Below are 23,592 nucleotides of genomic sequence, written 5' to 3' on the forward strand. Positions count from 1 at the left end.
AGTCTAATCAGAAAAGCAGACTGCCAGCAAATGATGTCAGTACTGTGCCCCGCATATGTGAACATGGTTTTGTGGGAGCTGCACAGAAAGAGCCACTCACCACTCAGTGAAGGAAAGGCCCCCGTGGAGGTCTTCATGAAAGACATAACTTTTTAAAGCTTAGTTTTTGAAGGAAGAAAAGACGTTTACAGTGGGAGTGTTTAGGAAGGAGAAGGCAGGGAGGAGGAGGAATTCAGAGCAGAAGAAACAGTGTCCCTAAAAATAAAGGTACAAAAAAAAAAAAAAAAAACAGGTTGACTGGCGGGAACAGCAAGGAGTCCCACTTGCCAGGAGCATAGCGCGTGTTGTGGGAAGTAGAAGGAGCCAGGTTGTGAAGGGCTTACTGTGCAACGTGAGCGTACTTCATCCTGGACAGAGGGGAAGCTGATGAGCACATAAGCACAGCAGTGGCATAGTTCAGTTTGCCTTTTAAGTTGGCAGTTCAGATGCAATGCAGAGAACCGGGTTTCCTGTGCCATGCAAGGAACCTGTTATAGATCAAAGAGCCTAGAGGTTAAAGAAGGTATCTTTGCTCTCAGAAAACTACCTTTTTAAAGTAGACCCCAACATCATTATCTTGCACTTAGTATATGAGAGGTGGTTCAGTTAATCAGGTCAAAGTTTGAGAACTCAACAATGACGAAAGGGAAAAAATCATAAGCACCTCACCCCTACCCACCTGACTCCCAGGTAAATTTGCAAAATTATATATCAGTTTCTGTCTTTCTTTCCTGAGGATTAAATAAAACCAAAATGGGCTGAAACAGCAAATAAAATGACTTTAGGTCCAACATAGGAAACACCCTCCTGAAGACAAGCCTTAGGCACCGTGGTAAGGACATCAGCTTTGTGAGTAAAATGGGAGAATAGTGAGGATCTGACACGGAAATGATCACAAGCAAAATTATCCTCTACTGAGGGTGGTTGTAGACATTCTTAAGAAAGAAAGGAACATTTGCTTGAAATTTTGTATTACTCATTCCAAAGTCAGACAGCTGGAATAATGACTACTAACATTTCCTTCTAGCCAATCAAATAATAAATGGCTACCATTTTTGAGTGCCTAGAGTACATTAGTCGCTATGTTAACCTCTTGTGTTCAGTACCTCCAAGGGTCACAACCACCTTACGGCGTAGATCTTATCATTCCAGTTTTATGAGTAAGGCTCAGAGGAGTTAAGTGACTTCCCCAGGGTCTTTCGGTTAATAAGTGACAGGGCACAAATTCAACCCAGACCTACCTGACACAAAGCCCAACTTCTTTCCACTATGCTACATCTGCATTTAACATGGTCAAAACAGCCATCCCACTGGAAGCTTGAACCCCCAGAAGTCTCAACAGGACATGGAGCCATCAGAGGTCTGACTTGGAGAGATTCTGATTCAAGCAAGCTTCGGCCCCTTTTCATGTAGCTTTCATATATTGGTGCACCTAGGCATCATCATCTTTATTTTGCAGAGATGGGAACTGAAACGTGAGACTTGTCCATGACACTTAAGTGGCAGAGCTGGGCTTAAAAGTTGGAATTTATGCTGAGTTCTGCCTCACTCAGTTGGCCACAGTACTGAGGAGTTTCACAGTGGTTATTAAATGGCATGACTTTATGATAACTAATGAGACAATGGCTATCAGTGAAAACAAAATTCCAGGAAACAAAATTCCAAGGTAGTAAAGCTTTACACAAAAGCAAATGGTCTTTATTCAGTAAAGCCTGCATTAAATAAAATCCTCATATCTCTTAAACAAACAAACAAACAAAATGTCTTCCAAAGAAGTCATGTTGCTTTCTCTCCATGACATAGAATTATGAAAAATACTGTTCTTTAAAGGAGAGAGTTGGAGTTTAAGAAAAGCAACACAGTTCTACCGATGACAGAAAAATTATAGTATGTGTAGGTAGGTCGCCAAGCAAACTTGCCACTCACTCTTCTCCAAGGACTTCCAGAAATTCACATCATTACAGTGTGTCCACAGCCTAGATAAAGAAGTTTGGAAGACAGAGTTGATGTGGAGTGAAGCTTCTCATTTTTAGTACTCTGATTTGTTTTCCTTATTGCTTGTATTATCTTAAAATGTGAGACTGTCATCATCTTAAGCAACTACTTTATTCCTCTGATTTGTAAAATCATCATATTTAATTCATTGGAGACAGTGAGACAGCCTCTTGTGGCAGAAAGAGAAGAGAGAAGAGCAAGTTTGGGGATGCCTGTTATTTCTCTACCTCCCTGGGCCGTGTCAGTATCTGACAACTCCTCCAAACTTAACTCTTCTAAGAAGCCTACCTAACCCCCACCACACATGTAGTAGGAAATGTAAACTAAAAGGAAGCACCTAAAAGCTAATGTCCATGGGGCTTTGTAGAATAGAAGACTAAGTAAATCCCACACATATTTTCAAGGCCACTGCTAGTCAAAGCTGTAGGGTAAAGACAATTTGCACCTAAGACTTACCATCTTCCATTTAGACATCGTTTCCCTTTGGGGTACCTAGTTACCTGTGTGACATGCTGTGGCTGGCCCAGGCACCTTAATTCAATAATCCATATAAAGTGTCCTACAGACAACAAGCCATGCTCTGGAAATATTTGTTGCTACCCCTTATCAGAAATCACTTATACTGGATCTTATTTGCTCAGGTTTAATTGCCTGTCTTCCCCAACTAGAATGGAAGTTCTATAAGGATCTTTGCTTTCTTCACTGGGGGATCCCAAACACCTAGAATAGGGTCTGGCACATAGAACAAAAGAACAAATCTACCTATGTCATTATGTCAGTTGCTACTAATGGCTTAAGTCAGAGCTTGCAGAACCAGATATGGCCAACAGGAATAGTCCCTTTGTCCTACAGAGTATTTGAAAAAAGAAAATTTTTTTTTAAGCCGGGACCATTCATTTAAAAATCTTAGCATCTCTGAAAAAGGTGGAAGATCTGGTAACAATGGCAAGTGCCTCCCCTCCCTTACATGGGGCATGGCCTTCCCATTTTCCTACCACGGCCTGTTGGCTTACCTACACTGAGACTGTCAGTTCCAGTATTGAGAAGCAAGGGATAGAATTTGAGAATGTTAGGATTCTTCTACTTGGCCTACAGTTGCCTTATTTGCTGCTGATACTAGAATTTGAGTTTGTGACTCCAGTCTTTAAACATTTTCCTTCCAGGTAATGTGTTTTTGTTTTGCTTAGAGCACTTTGAAGAATGAAAATGTATAATGACATGGTCAGAAATGTCACACATTTTGATGGGAGAAATATTTTAGGCTGGTAGAGCTTCCACATCACACCATGGAAGTGGCTGCCTTTTCTATCTGTACACAGGCCCTCTGCTTAGGAAAAATTAAGATCTCTAGGTTCTTCTCATTTTCCTGAAGGCTCTTTCCTCCCAAACCCTCAGAAGTTCTACAGTATGCATTGGGCCTCTTAGTAACACCTCTTTTTACATTTTGGATGCTTTTTTTTTTTTTCCAAATACCCATATTTAGAGGGCCATTCCAAAATCTTACTGAATGCTTAATTCCTTGTGGAAAGGGTATTTCTCATCAGTGAATTTATATGCAACGACCGCTTGACTATAGTTCTACTCACCGCCTGAAGTAGCCGGTTAGAAACTACCTGGTGAGGGAGAACAGCAAAGGTGCTCCAGGAAGATCAATCAGGCCTCAAAGGAATTTTTCCTTGTGTTTGGCCATGCACATAATTAAGAATCACTGGCTAAGAACAAACTACTTGTTTGTTTCACATTTTGGAGGACTTGGTAGTAGGAGAGACATAGGTCACTTCTCTGTGTCTGACTGGCTAAGAATGAGACTAATTCACAGAGACTCCCACGAGGAGGATGGGGGAAATCATACTGCAAAAGATGACCATAACTATGATTTTACCTAAAATGGTGTCGTTATCAAAGCAGAATTATTTTTTTAAAGATTTTATTTATTTATTTGACAGAGAGAGAGAGACAGTGAGAGAGGGAACACAAGCAGGGGGAGTGGGAGAGGGAGAAGCAGGCTTCCCGCGGAGCAGAGAGCCCGATGCGGGGCTCCATCCCAGGACCCTGGGATCACGACCCGAGCCGAAGGCAGACGCTTAATGACTGAGCCACCCAGGCACCCAAAGCAGAATTATTTTAACATAAAAAAAAATCATTTTTGTTAATTGACAATTATTGGACTTTGAGGTAATAGTATATAACTTTAGCCTGACATTCTTATTGAGTCTATGTTTGTATTCTAAATATCACGTTTTGGGGGCGCCTGGGTGGCTCAGTTGGTTAAGCAACTGCCTTCGGCTCAGGTCATGATCCTGGAGTCCCAGGATCGAGTCCCGCATCGGGCTCCCTGCTCAGCAGGGAGTCTGCTTCTCCCTCTGACCCTCCCCCCTCTCATGCTCTCTCTCTCTCTCTCTCATTCTCTCTCTCAAACAAATAATAAAATCTTTAAAAAAAAAATAAATAAATATCACGTTTTGGGACGCCTGAGTGGCTCAGTCGGTTAAGTGTCTGCCTTGGGCTCAGGTCATGATCCCAGGGTCCTGGGATCGAGTCCCACATTGGGCTCCTTGCTCAGTGGGGAGTCTGCTTCTCCCTCTGCCTGCCCTCCCCCTGCTTGTGTTCTTTCTCTCTCTCTCTGATAAGTAAGTAAGTAAATAAGTAAGTAAATAAATAAATAAATAAAATATCAAGTTTTCTTTTTAGGAAACCTAGTAGCTTTCTTTTTAAGCAATATTTGTCCAGCATATGCATTTTTCAACTAAAATAAGTTGTTTAATATATAGGCACTCTTCCTGTGTTTAAGGCTCAGCAGAAAACAAGCCAGCTGAAGTTGCTTCTCTCCTTGAGCTTACCTTCAATTGTCATATAATAAACACATGAGAAAATGAATAGTCTGCCAGGTAGATAGAGGCTGGGCAGGAAAAAAGGTAATGTGTGGAGGCTGAGAGAATTGAGGGAGGGGACAGGGATATGTAGCAAGGGGTGATCTTTTATTAAGTGAAGTCAGAGAGGGTAATATCTGAGCTGAAACCTGAAAACAGTAAGGGAGCCAGTCATGCACAGACTGTGGGCAGGGTGCAGCAAGTGCAGAGACCCCACAATGCGCATGCTCAGTGTGCTCAAGCACCAGCAAGCTGGTAGAGAGACTGGAAAGAAATGAGCATGGGAGCGAGGAAGTGATGTCACAGAGGAGCCAGTGAGCAGACCTGCAGGGCCTCATGGGACATTATGAAGATATTAAAGGTTGTATTAAAGGTGATGATAAGCCTTTGGAAGGTTTTGAGTTGGGGAGTAACTTGATAAAATTGACATTTTAAAATCAATGATGAAATTGATGGTGAGGTACTAATGATACCTTTCATGTTGTTTATTGATCATATATTGTGTGCCAAGCACTTGATATATATTATCTAATTTAATCTTGTATGGTGTAGTATGACGGTAGTCACTGTGGCTATTCGTATAGGACAGATGAGTCAATAACTATGCAGTTGGTCATGAGTAAATTGACCACAGTCACACAGGTAGTACATGGCAGAGCTAAGCTTAGTAAAATAGTGGTATTTTAAAATCCTTTAATATCAGGTGCCTGGGTGGCTTAGTAGGTCAAGCATCTGCCTTCGGCTCAGGTCATGATCCCAGGGTCCTGGGATTGAGTCCCACATCGGGCTCCCTGGTCAGCAGGGAGTCTGCTTCTCTGTCTCCCTCTGCCCCTCCCCCCTGCTCGTGCACTTTCTCTCTCTCTCAAATAAATAAATAAAATCTTTTTAAAAAATCCTTTAATGTCTTTCATGAAGTATCACATCATAGGCCTTAGTAGATAAGACTGATTTTCTTTTCTTGTTCATTTTATATCACTCTAGCCTTAAATGGAAGGAACCTTAAGGCTTATGTAGATTATGACTTGCCTATTTTTCTAGACATTTTTAAAGTGAAGAAGTGTTATTATCATGCATAATAATATCTTCTGATTAGAGAGAATGATATGTAAAAGCACCACCCAAAAATGAAACCTCCTAAATAAATAGTTCCTACAGAACACTGGTTCTTGATCTGTAAATTCAGAGTTGTATCTCAGTATCATGGATTTCCTTAGTAGTCTTAAGTATTTATTTTTCAAAGCATTTAAAAACAGTATTTTGAGAAAGGAGACCATAGGCTTCCCCAGACTGCCAAAGGAGCCTCTGGGTGTAGAGATAGTGTGTGCAAGTGTTCCAGTGAATTTGTGTGAACCCAAGTAGAACTGCTGTACATGGTTCTGGGTTTCTGATGTTTGGGGAAGGGTGGGGAGAGTGCCAACCAAGTATGTGCCAAAGCTCACAAAGAGGCCAGCCGTAGCTGGGGTGACCACATGTACCAATCTGTCCAATTGTGGATTGCTCCAATTATGTAATTATTAGTTATCACCTTCTTTCACTCTCAAGAGTGTCCCAGTGAGAACAGTAAATTATATGGCCACCATTAGCTCTAGCTATTCTCAAGAAAGCAAGGGTGGGAGATGTAGCCAGTTGAGAACTATCTCCAGGACATGTGGTAGGGGCTGCCAACCCCTGCATTCAGAATTATTTTGATAACCCATGGGTGTAATCAAAGTTAGAAGATTACCCAAAAGATATGATGGAAGAAAACACTGTTTTAATAATAATTATTTCTCGTTCACAGCCAAAAATGAGCATAAAATGGAAGAAAGTCACTTGGAGAATGCACAGAAAAGGTAAGTGGCTCTGACTTGGCCTTAGTCCTTTCTTTGGCTAGCTGTTCGTTTTTATGAGTGTTATTATTAAGGGCAGTCATTTTGCTCTGCAACCATCACCACCATCTGTCTTCAGAACGAACTCATCTCCAAATGGAACTCTGTACCCATTAAACCGTAACTCCCCTGTTCTCCTCCCTTACCCCGGCTCCTGGCAACCATTATTCTACTTCCTGTCTCTGTGACTTTGACTACTCTAGATACCTCATATAAGTGGAATCAATACAGCATTTTTCATTTTATGACTGGCTTATTTTACTTAGCATAATGTCTGACTAGCCATTCTTTTGGTCCCATTTGTTGAGACTATACATCCGTGAGCAGTAAGATTCTATTGGGAGGTGAAGGGAGACACTATGATACGACTTGGAAACATTTCTCCTCAAAGAGCACAGAACCATTCAGAAGTGATTCACAAGCATCACGTCATGACACTCTCTGCCTCTCCTCCATTTCTCTGCTCCTGAGCCACTTTATGGAAGTTAGGAACAATGTGATCCTTCTTAGCATTACAACTAGATTAAAGGAATTATGGCAAATATCTAAGAGACTTATTATGTCTTTCCTCAGATCTGAGAGGATACGGTAAACAAGGGGCAAGTGGGGAGGAGGGACTGACCCCTATATATAAAAAGTGCCTCTGAAATTGGAAGAGACCTCGGAAGTCTTCTGTTCTACCTGTCACCCACTTCAGGCCTCTTCTTTGGTCTTCTCTCTCTTAATAGACAGAAGAACGGAACCATCCAGTTCACCCAGTAATCAGTGGCTCTGGTCCCTGATAGAGGATTTTATTTTTGTCAGCTGACCAGGTTAGTCAGCTTGGCTAGGCCTCTGCTCTTAAAAGGGTGAGTGAGAATATACTGAGGCATTCTCATTTTCAGCTCAGAGAACTGAGATACATTTTGCTGGTGCTAATTCTAGAAGGACTAGAAAGTTAAATGAGAGGTAGGGGTAGGAAGTAGCCTATAAGGATAACGAGCTTTACAAATGTGTGAGGAGAGGAGTTCATTAAATGCAACTGAACAAACTCTAGAAACAAACCATTTCCTTCTGTCTAGCTACAATTTCCAAGAGTTCCTAAAGCCTACAGACAGTGCTGTCAGCTCTGCTTCGGCGGGTGCCAACATCTTGCCCTGCTTCCAACTGCCAATCAAATTAAAATGCAGATGAAAGTGAAGTTGAGGCAAATCCTGCATTTTTCTAATTGCAGGCATGTTCTTGAGTCAGGATTATGAAGTAAGCATGATCATCTTTAAAAACCAAAGCAATCCATGATGATGTTTTTAAAGATTTTTGTGCCCCTTGATTGGCCTTATCCCTATATTAAGTTTTTCCCTCCCTCCGTGTATAAAACAAGTATGTCTATGTTACGTTCTGAAGAGACATCCACCCCTTGATGTCAGGTCAAACAGAAATTTGGGTTTCCAGGGTGGATGTCAAATTTCTAATATTTCTTCAAGATTCTTGCTGAAGGAAAAGGGGGCCCACCTTCGAGGGGTCGAAGCTGCTGCTGTGCATTAGCTATGCTGAGGGGGGTCATAAATTTTGGTTGTCAGCGTTTTCCGTGACTTTGTGGTGAAGGTAGTGTAGCTTTCATGTCATACATGAAATATGTTAGATCCCATCTTTAATGTAGAAACCACAGTTGTTTGCTTGCACTTTTTAAGGAGGTTGTTGGTCAGTGTTGCAATATTCGTGTGAGATTTGGTAAATTCTTCTGTTTTATTCTCAAGAGAAACAATTTACTCTGAGGCCACGACATGTTTGCTTTTCTTAAGCAGTTTCTAAAGGCATGCATGTGAAACAGTGAGGGGACATGTCCCGCTTTGGCTCCTCCACACTAAAAAGTAAAACTGCTCACGTTGTTACCAGCTCTTTGATAGTGTCATTGTTGTCTGTGCTTTAAAGGTATTTAGCCGAATTATAAAGATAGGAATCAGATAAGGAATTGGAGCAGAGAGAAAAAAAGGGAATAGAATGAAGGAAACAAGTTTTACGAAACGTAACATATGATTAGAAATCAGTCTTTTAAAAGTTGAAAGCTATTTGAGAGTTATCTGCTGACAAATAGAAATTTCAGAAAGCACGATGGCCCCTTTGTCCGTTGGAGAATATTAGCCTGGCTGTTAAATATCAGCAGTTTTCAGGAGGACAGTAGTCTAACCTTATGAAGTAATCGTAGGCTCATATTCTAGCCCTTTAGCTTCTCCTTGAATTGAAGGGATAACCCCAAAGTCAAATAAGGCACATCCTCAGAGCAACTTCCTCTTTGTCGAAGTTGCAGAGTGCCAAAGCCAGGCCATCCCCTGGGACTTTGTTTTTGCTCTGGTTCTTCTGAAGAGGTTCACTTGCTTTCTTAGTTTCTAAAACACACGGGGGGGGGGGGTGAGGGAATGCTGAAATTCAGTATTTCCTTTAGTCTCTGTCCCCTTCGAGGGTTCGCAAGCAAGGCCTCACAAACCCCCAGGGTGAGAGGTGGTGAGGGTACATGGTTAGCTCCAGTGTAGATTGGGAAAAGTGAGGCCTCCAGGATGATGATGTGCTTTTCTGAAGCTCTGTGATAAGCCACTGAACAACACTGGCATTCTGTGAACAGTCACTGGTATTTGCAGCGTCTGGGTCTCAGGATCTAGACTCCAGATATTGCGAGGGCTGCTGGGGTGATCCGTGAGGCACAGGGACTGGAGTTTCTGTCCTCTTCACTATATCCTGCTGGGAAATCATTTGCTCCTCTGAACACTAAGAGGGAAGGACTTTCTCTTCTCTATTAATGCACAAATAAGTATGTTTCTGTATCGAAGGTGACCATAAGGAAGAGAAAAACGATGATGATGTGCTCTGCTGGGGGGCGGTGCTCCTGGGGGGCAACTGTGTCTAAAGTGGAAACAGAAAAAAAAAAAAAAAATGCCTGTGTCAATGAGCACAAGCAACAGAAGGGTGGAAAAATCATTTCAATGAGAACTGGGGGACCCAAGAGGTAGGCCCAACGCTGCCAATGAATAAAGTCATTCAGTCTTTCCAGGTCTCTGTTTTCTCATCTCTAAAATGAGAACCTTGAATGAGTTGACCTCTTACATCCCTTCCAGTTTGAAAGCCCCATGACTCTCTAAGAAATTCATGGCCTCTTCCCATGGGTCACAGAACCCTCTACTTGTGTATTTCCACACCACAGTCAATATAATTTTCATTTTGAATGAAATAAAAGTATATGCCATAGAGCGTACATTTGGTTTTATCGGTATTTTGACTGCCACAGTTAGGCGTTGCCTGACATTGCGACTTTCTTCCATTATTGGTTTTGTTCCAAATTATGTATGTTTGGAATTAGAAGAGAGTCCCTTAAGAAATGAGTGCAGTTATTGCCTTTCTCCACTTATGCACTTCCAATCTTTTAATAACTGGGAGCCAAAATTCCCTGGCCAGTAGTTTTAATTTGCATTAAAAACAGATTTATTATTTACAGAAGCACAAAGAATTTATGGGACTCAGAGCTGCAGCTCCAGCTTGGATCTCACCTAATCATAGCCATGGAATCAATTAACAGTTCATCTGTGAAATGTGATAAAATCTTATGAGATACATATTGCCCAATAACTGAGAACGAGATGAAAGTATTCTCCATAATAGTGACGGGGCTTCAGGGTTTTACAATTGCCATTGAATGGAGCTCCATTAGAAACTCAGGATTCAGGATGGCCACAAAAAAAAAAACAAAAAAACAAAAAACGCTGTGTCTGAACAGATGATAGAGCACTGAGTAGTAAACGTGGCCAGCCATTCCTGCTTTGATTAGTTTCCAACACCCTAGAAAAAGGGGCCATTTATTTAAGTGTTCTTGCTCATGGCAAATGAGCTTGTGAGTCTTTGGGTGGGTGAAGGTTGGGGGTGGGGGACTAAGTGCAGAGCTATAAATCGCTACAAAGCTAGAGCCTCCAAGAAGGGCTGCTTGGGAGGCCTGAGCAGTCTGGTGTGCAGTGAGCCTCCATGGGGTAGGTCAGGAGATTCGGAGCAATGCCTGAGAATCGACTTTGGAAAACCTGGATCCTTTCCTGATCAGATTAGAGATCGTCTTTCCTGGATCAAAGATGGTTTTTCACCCAAACCTTGCCATGCCTTCAGTTATATCTCTTTTTATGCCTCGGTGGTTTGTATTCTTATAGCATATCAAGCTTTAAAATGTAACCTTCTTAGAGATCATCTATTCTAAGTCTTATTTTACCCTTGAGAAAATGGAGAGTCTGATGCTGAGTGATTGACCCAAGATCCCAAAGCCAGCGGATGGCAGAATAAGGATAGCATAGTCTCTGGATTTTCCATGAAGTGCTCAGCAGATTAATTATTCCTCATGGGCTGTCTAACTGACCACTGCTAAGGCTGCAGAATCAATATGTCATCATTATATGTCCATGTACTCATTAAACGTAATATGAAGAGCTGGTAAATGATGTGGATTTGAGATGAAGAGCAAACTCGTAGCTTTACTTGCATACCCCCTGGAATCAGACTTGATCACTTTTATACACATAAGATGTGACCGGGAGTATCAGATTGAATTTCTTGGAGAAGTGGTTTAAGTAAATAGGTTTTCTGAGGCTCCGGATAAGCCACAGTCACTATGAGGCTGGGCTTCTGTCTTAGAGAATGAATATATAGGAAATGCCCCGCCCCCAGCAATCCCGCCCTGAGGGTATAGACAGTTTCTCACCCCCCACCTCACTCTGTTTTTTCCCCCTACCTGTTGCAGTTTTGAAACAACAGTAGGATATTTTGGGATGAAGCCAAAGTCCGGTGAGAAGGAAATCACACCCAACTATGTGTTTATGGTATGGTACGAATTCTGCAGTGACTTCAAGACCATTTGGAAGCGGGAGAGTAAAACTATATCTAAAGAAAGGTAAGGTTCTAATGGAGTCATATGAATACCCCTTTCAGGAGTAGGGGAAACTGCCTTGTCAAACCTCACCGAGGGAGCGCATTTTACATGCATCAGGATTTTCTTTCAGATCAAGTGGACATTGAGAAAAGATTATTGCCTGGGGGCTCACGGGGAAATCCACACAAGCAGATAGCTCACGTGGTCTGATAAGTTACACTTTCTTAACCCCTTCCAATTACTAGCTAGTAAATGAAAGCGGAGCTGTGCTAATTTGCAACAGATTGCTTCTCTGTGTATTTTCACGTTGGCCCAGGCTAAATGAGGCAGCCTTGCTGTCGCAGACAGTACAGACAAATAAAAGTGAATGCTTTTCCCATTAATATACTGAACTTGCATCAAAAGGAAATCTCTGAGACTCAGGCCACACTTAACACAGTGTTGAAGCCCCGCTCTGGATTTACAGCGCCACTTCTGACTCCTCGTATCCTGCTGAGGACATCAAACTGCTTGCCGCTCAGCCTCATTGCAGCCTCCTGATTTTATTAGCTGGGGGTAGAAGAAAAATCTCCACTCTGAATACAAGGGGAAAGAGGGAGAGAGAGAGAGGGAGTTCATTCTGCTTAGAAAGAGACTAACTTTTGCCCTGCTTATCAGAAAAAAAAAAAAAAAAGCATTTCTGCTTGATCACTGTTTTGATCAGGTCACCACTGTTCTACAAAGGGTGTCATGCATTTAAACTTCAAAAAGGTCTTGCTGTACTACTGCTGCAGAACAGATGTATGAGAGTGTCATTCAAAGCGGAGTAGGAGACAAAAAAAAAAACTACGAATTAAGGGAAATGGCTTATCTATAGCATCCATATCTCACTAAACATTGAGACCTCGAATTCCGTAATTCAGTATTTTTGTTCTTTACTTCGTGATCAGAGAAAAGGCATATACATGATATATCTACACGTGCACACTCACACATACAATACACTAATATGTTTCACCTTAAAAAGCTATTTTTAAAGGGATGAAGGTTTAGAGATCTTTGACCCAGTATTCCTGAGTATCTAAATATTTTCCTCAGGGTTTTTTTTTTCTGAGGAAGCCAAAGACCTTTAAAAATGCTTATCAGCATTTCTCTTCCACCATTACTTCTTTGAAAACATGGGAATTAAAGTGAGTAGATCCATTATATAGATAAAGTGAAGCAAAAAAATAGTTGTGACATTGTTAAGAAAATAGATTGTTAATAATAATGTGGAGGAGGGATGCCTGGGTCGGTTAAGCATCTGCCTTCGGCTCCGGTCTTGATCCCAGAGCGCTGGGATCAAGCCCAGCACTGGGCTCGCAGCTCAGCGGGGAGCCTGCTTCTCCCTCTGCCTCTGCCTGCCGCTCCCCCTGCTTGTGCGCTCTCTGTCAAATAAATAAAATCTTTAAAATAATAATAATGACAACAACAATAATAATAATGATGTGGAAGAAAAAACCCTAAAACTCTTGGAGTCTGACTTCTTGCTCTTGCCCCGCAGTTGCTTATTTGGCCTTTTCAGCTTACCTAAGCTCCTGTGGCACAAATTCTGTGCTGTGAGCCCCATAGGAAAGTGATAGAGCCAAGTTCCTGCAGCAGCTGCTCAGCAGGCAGCTCTCCGCGCCCACACCCGAAAGCCAGGTAGTCCAGCAGGGCGTCCAGAATGGACAGCCTTTGCATAAGATCCTGTGCCTCAGATTCTGAGCATCATCCTTAGTGAATTTGTCCTTCTAGTTGGAGCCCTAAAGAAACAGTCCCAGAAAAAAAAAAGGGGGGGTAATTAATTGCTTTTTAGTTTAAGAATCTTCTGTTGAAATATTGAACTGTTGTCCAAATTAAGGAGTTTTCCCCCATCATAGAAGTTCAAGCAAACTGTGAGTCTGATGTGGCGGTGGGATCCTCCCGTCCTTCAAAGCGCTGCTCCCTGCTAGCCACCGGCCCATCCAGCGCTGCTTCCTGGGTGCAGCTAGGGAATTGCCTGCTTCACACTCTGTAAACCAACACCTTTCAAGGGTCATGACTTCTCAGGACCCTTCTCAGTTCTCCTCACTTAGCAATTTCAGGGGTCTCTCCATTCCAGCCGTGCTTTTGCGAGATGGATCACCAAGGTTGCCAAACTAGAAAAACATCTCCGAAGTTAATGACAGCTCATAAAATATTTTTGGAAGCAGTTTGTTTACAGAAATCTACTTGTTAAGAAATGTTAGCACATTATGTATACAACTGTTCATCCGGTTAAACAAACTGATTAATATCCAGGGTTTTCTTGTGATGTGATGATTTTTTTTTCATTGTCCTCTACCTGCTAAAGATTTTAGCTTTTAAACTGTTGGAATCACATATTCATTATGCTAAAATAAGCAAATTAACTTGAATTCTTCCATTATAATTACATGAGAAACAACATGATCGCTTTGTCTTGACACCCATTTAATCATGTCCATTATTATTAATTTTTATTATACTTTTCCAAGAAATCCCAATAAAACTAAACATCAGGAGGTAACATCACATAATACAAAGACATCCTCAAAAAGGAAATTCAAAACCAAATGAAAACCTGAGAGCTTGTAATTATTAGGAAAAAAAAAAAAAAAGCTGTAGTTTGGGATTCCTTCAGAAGAAATTTCACCTATTTGATTTTTAAATATATTCGAAGGCCAATTAAAATCCCAAAAATCACTGGGACAAATTAAGGAGAAATAATATTTTCAAAGGTGTAAATTCACTTCCAAATGAAATGGAAGTGTTGAGAACTACTTTAGGCCACTTGTAATCAATTTGTGGTGGTAGAGAATATTTACTTCTTGTTCTGCTTAACATGGTTTCCATCAATACACATTAGCTTGATGCAAAATTGAAATGGATGCAGCTTCATAACAGGGTGACAATTGCCCCCTCATAAAACCCAGAATAATATCTAAACACACAAATGACTATCTTATAAAAACATCCAATGTTTTTGTACCTTGTGAGTGAATGATAAGCTGTAGTATTAAGCTGGGGTCGGGATGCAATTCTGTTTTTGAGTAGAGGAGACATAGTATTTCACTAGAGAGATGATTTACCTGCAGAGTAAGTATATCAGTAGAAGAGCAAGCTACTATATGATGGTATATTAATGTCATTAAATTGTCCTTGGCATTTAAGCCAGTATTAGGCAAAATAGCAACTTCTGTGTCCAGGCACAAATCCAGAATGCCCCAGTCCCTAGACCTTCGGTCTATGGCCCACCCTCTTCTCATGCTGTCCCAAATACTGGAACTTATCCCTGCAGTGAAATGTACCAGGCTTCTCTTTTACCCCTTCTGATTACAGGGAATGCTCAGTAGTGCAAAAAAAAAAACCTCTAGGTGGAGAGTTGAAAATCAACATTTTTATACCAATAATTTGCTATGTGATCTTGGGCCAGTTGCTTATTGTGTAGGGGACATAATTGTCACATCTGTTAAATATATGTATTGGGATGATCTCTTCTAGCTAGTAATCTCTATGAATCTAAAAACTACTTTTCTAATATTCCTAGAAGCAATATATTTCATTTCTGAGATAATGTCTCCCACCTTTACTCTTCAGCTCATTAGGGACTGTATTGGAAGACATTTCTAGCCAAGGTCTGGCAGTAAGCTACAAAGAGATCTGGGAGCAGGGAGAATTTTCCTTGCCCTCTTGATTGGTAAATGTCTGTAGCCAACTTGCCTTGTGCCCCAAGTTCTTCCCCTGCAATAGTAATGTTGGTCTTGGAGAAAACATTTTTTTTTTTTTTTAAGTATGCACACAAAAATGTTTTCCTCTTCTCATGTGTATCTAACATTGCATTTAGTGGTTTATTAAAGTTCATTAAAATTTTTACTCTCAGAGGCAGCTTTGCCTCATTTTACCTTTTCATGTACTTTTGTATTTGTACTTCTTGATATCCAAACACTCAATGAATTTTTGTAGCACACATTTCTTCCACCTATTAAATCAATAGATTATCCAAGCATATGCATAAGACAAGGAGGTAACCTAATGTTTGCTACTTTTATAAACTACTCTTTACTCATTTTCTGCTTTTTCATTTTTTTTTGTTTAATTACTCCAGGATATAGGACCCTTTCTTATGAAATGTTTCACTACTTAGGGTATCTTAAGATGGCTCCCCACACATGCCCACACATGCACGCATAGAGACCACAAACCACTAGGACCCACAAAATGAGCTATGAATTTGCAAAAGGTGAAGAAGTCTCAGGGGATTCATGACTCCAGGAATAAAATCTTGGCAAATAATTCACTCTGAGCCAAAGCAAACCTTCAAAGTGCCATTTAAAAAACCCATAATGGGTAAGTAATGAGTGAATAAGGAGTTTGGTGAGTTTTATGAAAAATGCAAATAAGAAATCTCATTATACACATAGCTAAAATTTACACTATGGGGGAATGGATGGTTACTTTCTCATTTTTAGTTCAGCTAAATACCAACGGGGTTTCTGTTCTAAGTATATTACTTGCCGTGATTATGGTTGATTATGCAGTTGGCATACTCTTGACAGCAGATAGTTCAGAGCTGTTGTGGGGTTATCCCAAAAGCTGTCCTCACAGCTCCCTACTGCTCAGGTCACTTTAGGACCAGGAGTTGGAAACTTAGGCCGTCACTCAGCCCACAAAGGAGCCATTGATCACAGTGTAGATGTTGCAGAAATTCCTCTCTTTATATGATAAAGTTTTTCCTGGAAAAAGTTCCATAAACGAAAATTTTTATTTATTGAATTCTGCTTTCCTACTGACATGCATACATGGTCATTACAGTAACTTGTAACAAGTTAACATTCTCTTCCCTAGCCCTCTGTTGTATGGTCAAAGGGTCTGTGTACACTTACCTGCTAAGAAGCTTCGTATTTTGAAGGACCGCTGCAATAATACAAATAATCACCCCCTTGTAAATTGGCAAAACTTTGCATTTTTCTATTCATAAGTCACATTGGGAGACAGTTCTGTACAAATATACAAACAGTAAATGTCCCAAAGAGCTGACTTATAAACAGAATTATCATAACCACGAAGAATAAAACCTGCTTATTGCCCAAGCAATAAATTTAAAACTACTTCGGCAGAATATTCCATGAATAAAGAGAGGAGATGGGAGACTTAAAAATAGTAACAAGTATAGGAGCATTGATTTGAAAAAAACTAACACACCTCTTTTGACCCTCTGCCTTCTGGAAACTACCATTCCATCTCTTTCCTTTCCCTTCTAGCTTCTTAAACGAGGAGTTTTTTGTTTATTCTTACTTCTTTTTTGTTGGCACACACTGCCTTCTTCCTGTATCAGTAAGGGTAGAGCCTCAGCTGCCATAGCAAAGGCCAAAATAATGGTTGCTTAAACAAGAAAAACTTATTTTCCTTTTGCATAAAAATCTGTGAGAGCAACCACTCTTCCTCCATCTCCTTCATTAGCTCCTCATTTTCTTTTATTCCTCAGGAGCGAACCTTTCCCGAGGTCCACATGTCAGTGTTCCTCTGTTCTGCTTGGCACCCTCTCCCTAGCTAGTCCCATCTATTTTCATAGCTTCCCCTACCGGCTCTGCCAGCCCCTCCCAAGTCTTCTTCCCCAGACCCAAACTCTGACTTCCAAGTCTTAGACCCAAATCTGCTGCACACCAACCATTCCCACAGGATGCCCAGCCTCCACCTGCAATTCAGTAAGTCCCCGTTGGAATGTATTCTCTCTCACCTGAGGCCTGCTCCTGTCGGGTTCCCAACACTTTTGTCTGCATCACTGTCCTCCTTCTTAGCAGCCAAAAGCAGGATGAAAACCTGATTCATCCTCAACTCCACGTGGTCATTTTCCACCTGCTGCTGACCTCTCCGTTTTGCCTCCTCAGTGGTTAATCTTCTGTACCTTGTTTTCACAGTGGCTCTGCCCTCCTTCAGGACCTCAGCTGTCACCTGGATTATTGGAACAGCCTTCTGTTCTCTCTACCTATGTGTTTTCTGTTTCCTCTCTAATGTCCCTTAATATTATATCCAGTTCTCTTCCTAAAACAGAAGTTAGATTACATCTATTTGTTTAAACATAGTCTGTGGTTTTCTATTACTGACAAAATAAAGGGAAGAGAATTGGCCATAGTTGGCACTTATATTCATTAACTTGTTGTGTCCTTATAACAGCCCGGAGAAGAGGGTATATTACTATTCCATACAGGAACACAGAAGAGAGTAAATCAATTGCCAGCATCACAGTTTCACTAGGAAGCAACAGAATGTGAATAAAAGATGGAGGTCTTCTTTGGCACTAAAGCTTGAGCTCTTTTTTTAAAAAAAGATTTATTTGAGAGAGAGAGAGAAAGAGAGAGTGTGCATGTGCACATGGGTGGGAAAGGGGCAGTGGGAGAGGGAGAGAGAAAATCTCAAGCAGACACCCCGCTGAGTGTGCAGCCCGATGTGGGCCTTGATCTCACAACCCTGAGATCATGACCTGAGCCGAAATCAAGAATCGTAGGCTCAGCTGACTGAGCCGCCCAGGCGCCCTAAGCTTGAGCTCTTTCAAGTATTCCATATTCTCTCCCAAATTAGAGCATGAGTCTTCAAACCACTTGCCTTTAATTCACTTTCCAACCTCATTTCCTGTAGCCTCATCCCGCATGTCCCCACCCTGACGACTCACTGTTTCTCGCACCTGCACATTCTTGCCTTGTGTTCTCATTGGATAATTTCTTTACACTGTATTGTCCCCAGTTATTTCCTACTGGTTAAGTGGGGGCTCAAAATGTAGTCATTTGTTAAAGACTACCTTCAAAACCAGCTTCTCTAGAAAGTTTCTGAAATGCCTCTAAGTAAAAAAACTACTTCTTCCTCTTGTCTCTGACCCCATGTTTTTATTTTTGGTTTTTGTTTTTTAACATCCTTTAGAACCTAATTCATTCCAACTTTTATTTTAGCAGTTTATGCGTCTTTTCCCACCTCTAGGACATAAACCCATTCCTTGTATATGTTCTATGCTGCACTCTCCAGCACAGAGCCGAAAAATTGTTTATTGGCCTAGAAGGGACTTCACAACATTGTACAACATGATAGTAAGTGGAAATTGAAGATCTGGGGTGGTGTAAGAATTTGGGGGGAGGAAGTACTCCCCAAGAAATGTGGAAGTTAGGGAGGACTTTAGGAAGATGTCAGGACCACACTGAGCAGAAAATTGTAGAGGGGATTCAGAAACCGGTAGAAGAAGGTTGGAGATCAGCTGCTCCTAAATCTGCTAGGTCTTTCAAATCACCTGGAGAGCTTTGTCAAAAAAGAAATAGATCAACCGCATCAGAATCCAAGTGGGGTGGAACCCAGCAATCTGCAGTTTCAGTGAGCTCCCTACAGTGAGGGCAGAGCAGGAACTCATTCTGTATTTGGTTGCTTCAATAAATGCCTTGGCTTCACCCATCCCTTGCTTAAATATATGCGGTGAGCTTTGGAAGTGGGAGAGAGGACTGCTCCCTTACATTGTTCTGTGTTGGTTTTTACTATGTTCAGCCAAGTTTAGGAACTGCTAGACTTAGGAGATCTTGAAGGTATGCTCCAACCCTGACGTCCTGTGATGTTAGGTAGAAAATGAGCTGGGCATTGACAGAGCAGATGAATTAAGATGCTTAGAGAGGAAAGGGGTAAGGACATTCTGGGAATCACATGGCAAAGACCTGCACTTGGGAGTCTTAGGACCCATTTTGGAGGAATCACACAGCGTGATTTCTGGGGCCAGCCTAAGTGCCATCTTTCCTGCGTGTCCTTCTCTGGGTACTTAGTCCACATCTGTCTCTCATAGTACAGAATTTATAGCATATAATCAGCTTGATTTTAACATGTACTTTTAAAATATCTATTACGTCTTTAATGCTATACAACTTATGTGACCCTATTCTGAAAGGATTTAATCTACTGATCACATATTGCCTCCTTCATGAAGTATTCCCCAATCTCTGTGAGTTATCTTTTCACCACAACTCTGGAGGGGTTACCTACCGTCCCTTCAGTTTTGTCATTAGTGATTTCTTTTACATTCATTTAGTTATAGGCATTTTCTCCCTTAAATGAATCGTGAGCCCTAGAAGACAAGTGCAGTGTCTTATGCTTCTTTGTTTTCTCTCTTGCACCTGGTGTTTCCTTATACATAGTAGGTGCTCAATGACTATTTGTTTTTTGGGTTTTTTTTATTGTTATGTTACTCATCATATATTACATCATTAGTTTTTGATGTAGTGTTCCATGATTCATTGTTTGTGCATAACACCCAGTGCTCCATGCAGAATGTGCCCTCTTTAATACCCATCACCAGGCTAACCCATCCCCCTACCCCCCTCCCCTCTAGAACCCTCAGTTTGTTTTTCAGAGTCCATCGTCTCTCATGGTTCATCTCCCCCTCTGACTTACTCCCCCTCATTCTTCCCCTCCTGCCATCTTCTTCTTTTTCTTTTTTCTTAACATATGTTGCATTATTGGTTTCAGAAGTACAGATCTGTGATTCAACAGTCTTGCACAATTCACAGCGCTCACCATAGCACATACCCTCCCCAGTGTCTATCACCCAGCCACCCCCTCCCTCCCACCCCCCACCACTCCAGCAACCCTCAGTTTGTTTCCTGAGATGAAGAATTCCTCATATCAGTGAGGTCATATGATACATGTCTTTCTCTGATGGACTTATTTCCCTCAGCATAACACCCTCCAGTTCCATCCACGTCGTTGCAAATGGCAAGATCTCATTCCTTTTGATGGCTGCATAATATTCCATTGTGTATATATACCACTGCTTCTTTATCCATTCATCCGTTGATGGACTTCATGGCTCTTTCCACAGTTTGGCTATTGTGGACATTGCTGCTATAAACATTGGGGTGCACGTACCCCTTCGGATCCCTACATTTGTATCTTTGGGGTAAATACCCAGTAGTGCAATTGCTGGATCGAATGGTAGCTCTATTTTCAACTGTTTGAGGAACCTCCATACTGCTTTCCAGAGGGGTTGCACCAGCTTGCATTCCCACCAACAGTGTAGGACGGTTCCCCTTTCTCCGCATCCCCGCCAACATCTGTCCTTTCCTGACTTGTTAATTTTAGCCATTCTGACTGCTGTGAGGTGGTATCTCATTCAGGCTTTGATTTGGATTTCCCTGATGCCGAGCGATGTTGAGCACTTTTTCCTGTGTCTGTTGGCCATTTGGATGTCTTCTTTGGAAAAATGTCTGTTCATGTCTTCTGCCCATTTCTTGACTGGATTATTTGTTCTTTGGGTGTTGAGTTTGATAAGTTCTTTATAGATTTTGGATACTAGCCCTTTATCTGATATATCATTTGCCAATATTTTCTCCCATTCTGTCGGTTGTCTTTTGGTTTTGTGGACTGTTTCTTTTGCTGTGCAAAAGCTTTTTATCTTGATGAAATCCCAATAGTTCATTTTTGCCCTTGCTTCCCTTGCCCTTGGCGATGTTTCTAGGAAGAAGTTGCTGCGGCTGAGGTCGAAGAGGTTGCTGCCTGTGTTCTCCTTTAGGATTTTGATGGACTCCTGTCTCACGTTTAGGTCTTTCAACCATTTGGAGTCTATTTTTGTGTGTGCTGTAAGGAAATGGTCCAGTTTCATTCTTCTGCATGTGGCTGTCCAATTTTCCCAACACCATTTCTTGAAGAGACTGTCTTTTTGCCATTGGACATTCTTTCCTGCTTTGTCAGGATTAGTTGACCATAGAGTTGAGGGTCCATTTCTGGGCTCTCTATTCTGTTCCATTGATCTATGTGTCTGTTTTTGTGCCAGTACCATACTGTCTTGATGATGACAGCTTTGTAATAGAGCTGGAAGTCCGGAATTGTGATGCCACCATCTTTGCTTTTCTTTTTCAACATTCCTCTGGCTATTCGAGGTCTCTTCTGGTTCCATACAAATTTTAGGATTATTTGTTCCATTTCTTGGAAAAAAGTGGATGGTATTTTGATAGGGATTGCATTGAATGTGTAGATTGCTCTAGGTAGCATTGACATCTTCACAATGTTGGTTCTCCCAATCCATGAGCATGGAACGTTTTTCCATTTCTTTGTGTCTTCTTCAATTTCTTTCATGAGTATTTTATAGTTTTCTGAGTACAGATCCTTTGCCTCTTTGGTTAAATTTATTCCTAGGTATCTTATGGTTTTGGGTGCAGTTGTAAATGGGATCGACTCCTTGATTTGTCTCTCTTCTGTCTTGTTGTTGGTGTATAGGAATGCCACTGATTTCTGTGCATTGATTTTATATCCTGCTACTTTACTGAATTCCTGGATGAGTTCTAGCAGTTTTGGGGTGGAGTCTTTTGGGTGTTCCACATACAGTATCATATCATCTGCAAAGAGTGAGAGTTTGACTTCCTCTTTGCCGATTTGGATGCCTTTGATTTCTTTTTGTTGTCTGATTGCTGTGGCTAGGACTTCTAATACTATGTTGAATAGCAGTGGTGATAGTGGACATCCCTGCCGCATTCCTGACCTTAGGGGAAAAGCTCTCAGCTTTTCCCCATTGAGAATGATATTCGCTGTGGGTTTTTCATAGATGGCTTTTATGATATTGAGGTATGTACCCCCTATCCCTATACTCTGAAGAGTTTTGATCAAGAAAGGATGCTGTACTTTGTCAAATGCTTTCTCTGCATCTATTGAGAGGATCATATGATTCTTGTTCTTTCTTTTGTTAATGGATTGTATCACGTTGATTGATTTGTGGATGTTGAACCATCCTTGCAGCCCAGGGATAAATCCCACTTGGTCATGGTGAATAATCCTTTTAATGTACTGTTGGATCCTATTGGCTAGTATTTTGGTGAGAATTTTTGCATCCATGTTCATCAAGGATATTGGTCTGTAATTCTCCTTTTTGATGGGGTCTTTGTCTGGTTTTGGGATCAAGGTAATGGTGGCCTCATAAAATGAGTTTGGAAGTTTTCCTTCCATTTCTATTTTTTGGAACAGTTTCAGGAGAATAGGTATTAATTCTTCTTTAAATGTCTGGTAGAATTCCCCTGGGAAGCCACCTGGCCCTGGGATTTTGTTTGTTGGAGATTTTTGATGACTGCTTCAATTTCCTTAGTGGCTATAGGTCTGTTCAGGTTTTCTATTTCTTCCTGGTTCAATTTTGGTAGTTGATACATCTCTAGGAATGCACCCATTTCTTCCAGGTTATCTAATTTGCTGGCATAGAGTTGCTCATAATATGTTCTTATAATTGTTTTATTTCTTTGGTGTTGGTTGTGATCTCTCCTCTTTCATTCATGATTTTGTTGATTTGGGTCATTTCTCTTCTCTTTTTGATAAGTCTGGCCAGGGGTTTATCAATCTTGTTAATTCTTTCAAAGAACCAGCTCCTCGTTTCGTTGATTTGTTCTACTGTTCTTTTGGTTTCTATTTCATTGATTTCTGCTCTGGTCTTTATTATTTCTCTTCTCCTGCTGGGTTTAGGCATTATTTGCTGTTTTTTCTCTAGCTCCTTTAGGTGTAGGGTTAGGTTGTGTTTTTGAGACCTTTCTTGTTTCTTGAGAAAGGCTTGTATTGCTATACACTTTCCTCTCAGGACTGCCTTTGCTGTATCCCAAAGATTTTGAACAGTTGTGTTTTCATTTTCATTGGTTTCCGTGAATTTTTTTAATTCTTCTTTAATTTCCTGGTTGACCCATTTATTCTTTATTAGGATGCTCTTTAGCCTCCATGTATTTGAGTTCTTTCCGACTTTCCTCTTGTGACTGAGTTCTAGTTTCGAAGCAGTGTGGTCTGAAAATATGCAGGGAATGATCCCAATCTTTTGGTACCAGTTGAGACCTGATTTGTGACCCTGGATGTGATCAATTCTGGACAATGTTCCATGGGCACTAGAGAAGAACGTGTATTCCGTTGCTTTGGGATGGAATGTTCTGAATATGTCTGTGAAGTCCATTTGGTC

The 23,592-nt window shown here is 41.1% G+C and overlaps 1 protein-coding gene across 6 annotated transcripts in view; it reads left to right on the forward strand.

Moving 5' to 3' along the window:
• Positions 1–23,592, forward strand: part of FMN1 (formin 1) — a 443,362-nt gene that overhangs the window by 377,741 nt on the left and 42,029 nt on the right. For all 6 annotated transcript variants that reach the window (XR_003515832.2, XR_003515833.2, XR_003515834.2 and 3 more), the window contains 2 exons: positions 6,685–6,736; positions 11,520–11,669. Coding sequence is in view for 2 of the 6 variants with exons in the window: in XM_027571393.2 (XP_027427194.2) it covers positions 6,685–6,736; positions 11,520–11,669 (202 nt within the window). In the remaining 4 variants the exon portion in view is untranslated. The remainder of the gene's footprint in view (positions 1–6,684; positions 6,737–11,519; positions 11,670–23,592) is intronic.

Source organism: Zalophus californianus, chromosome 6, assembly GCF_009762305.2.
Source record: "Zalophus californianus isolate mZalCal1 chromosome 6, mZalCal1.pri.v2, whole genome shotgun sequence".
Taxonomy (NCBI): Eukaryota; Metazoa; Chordata; class Mammalia; order Carnivora; family Otariidae; genus Zalophus; species Zalophus californianus.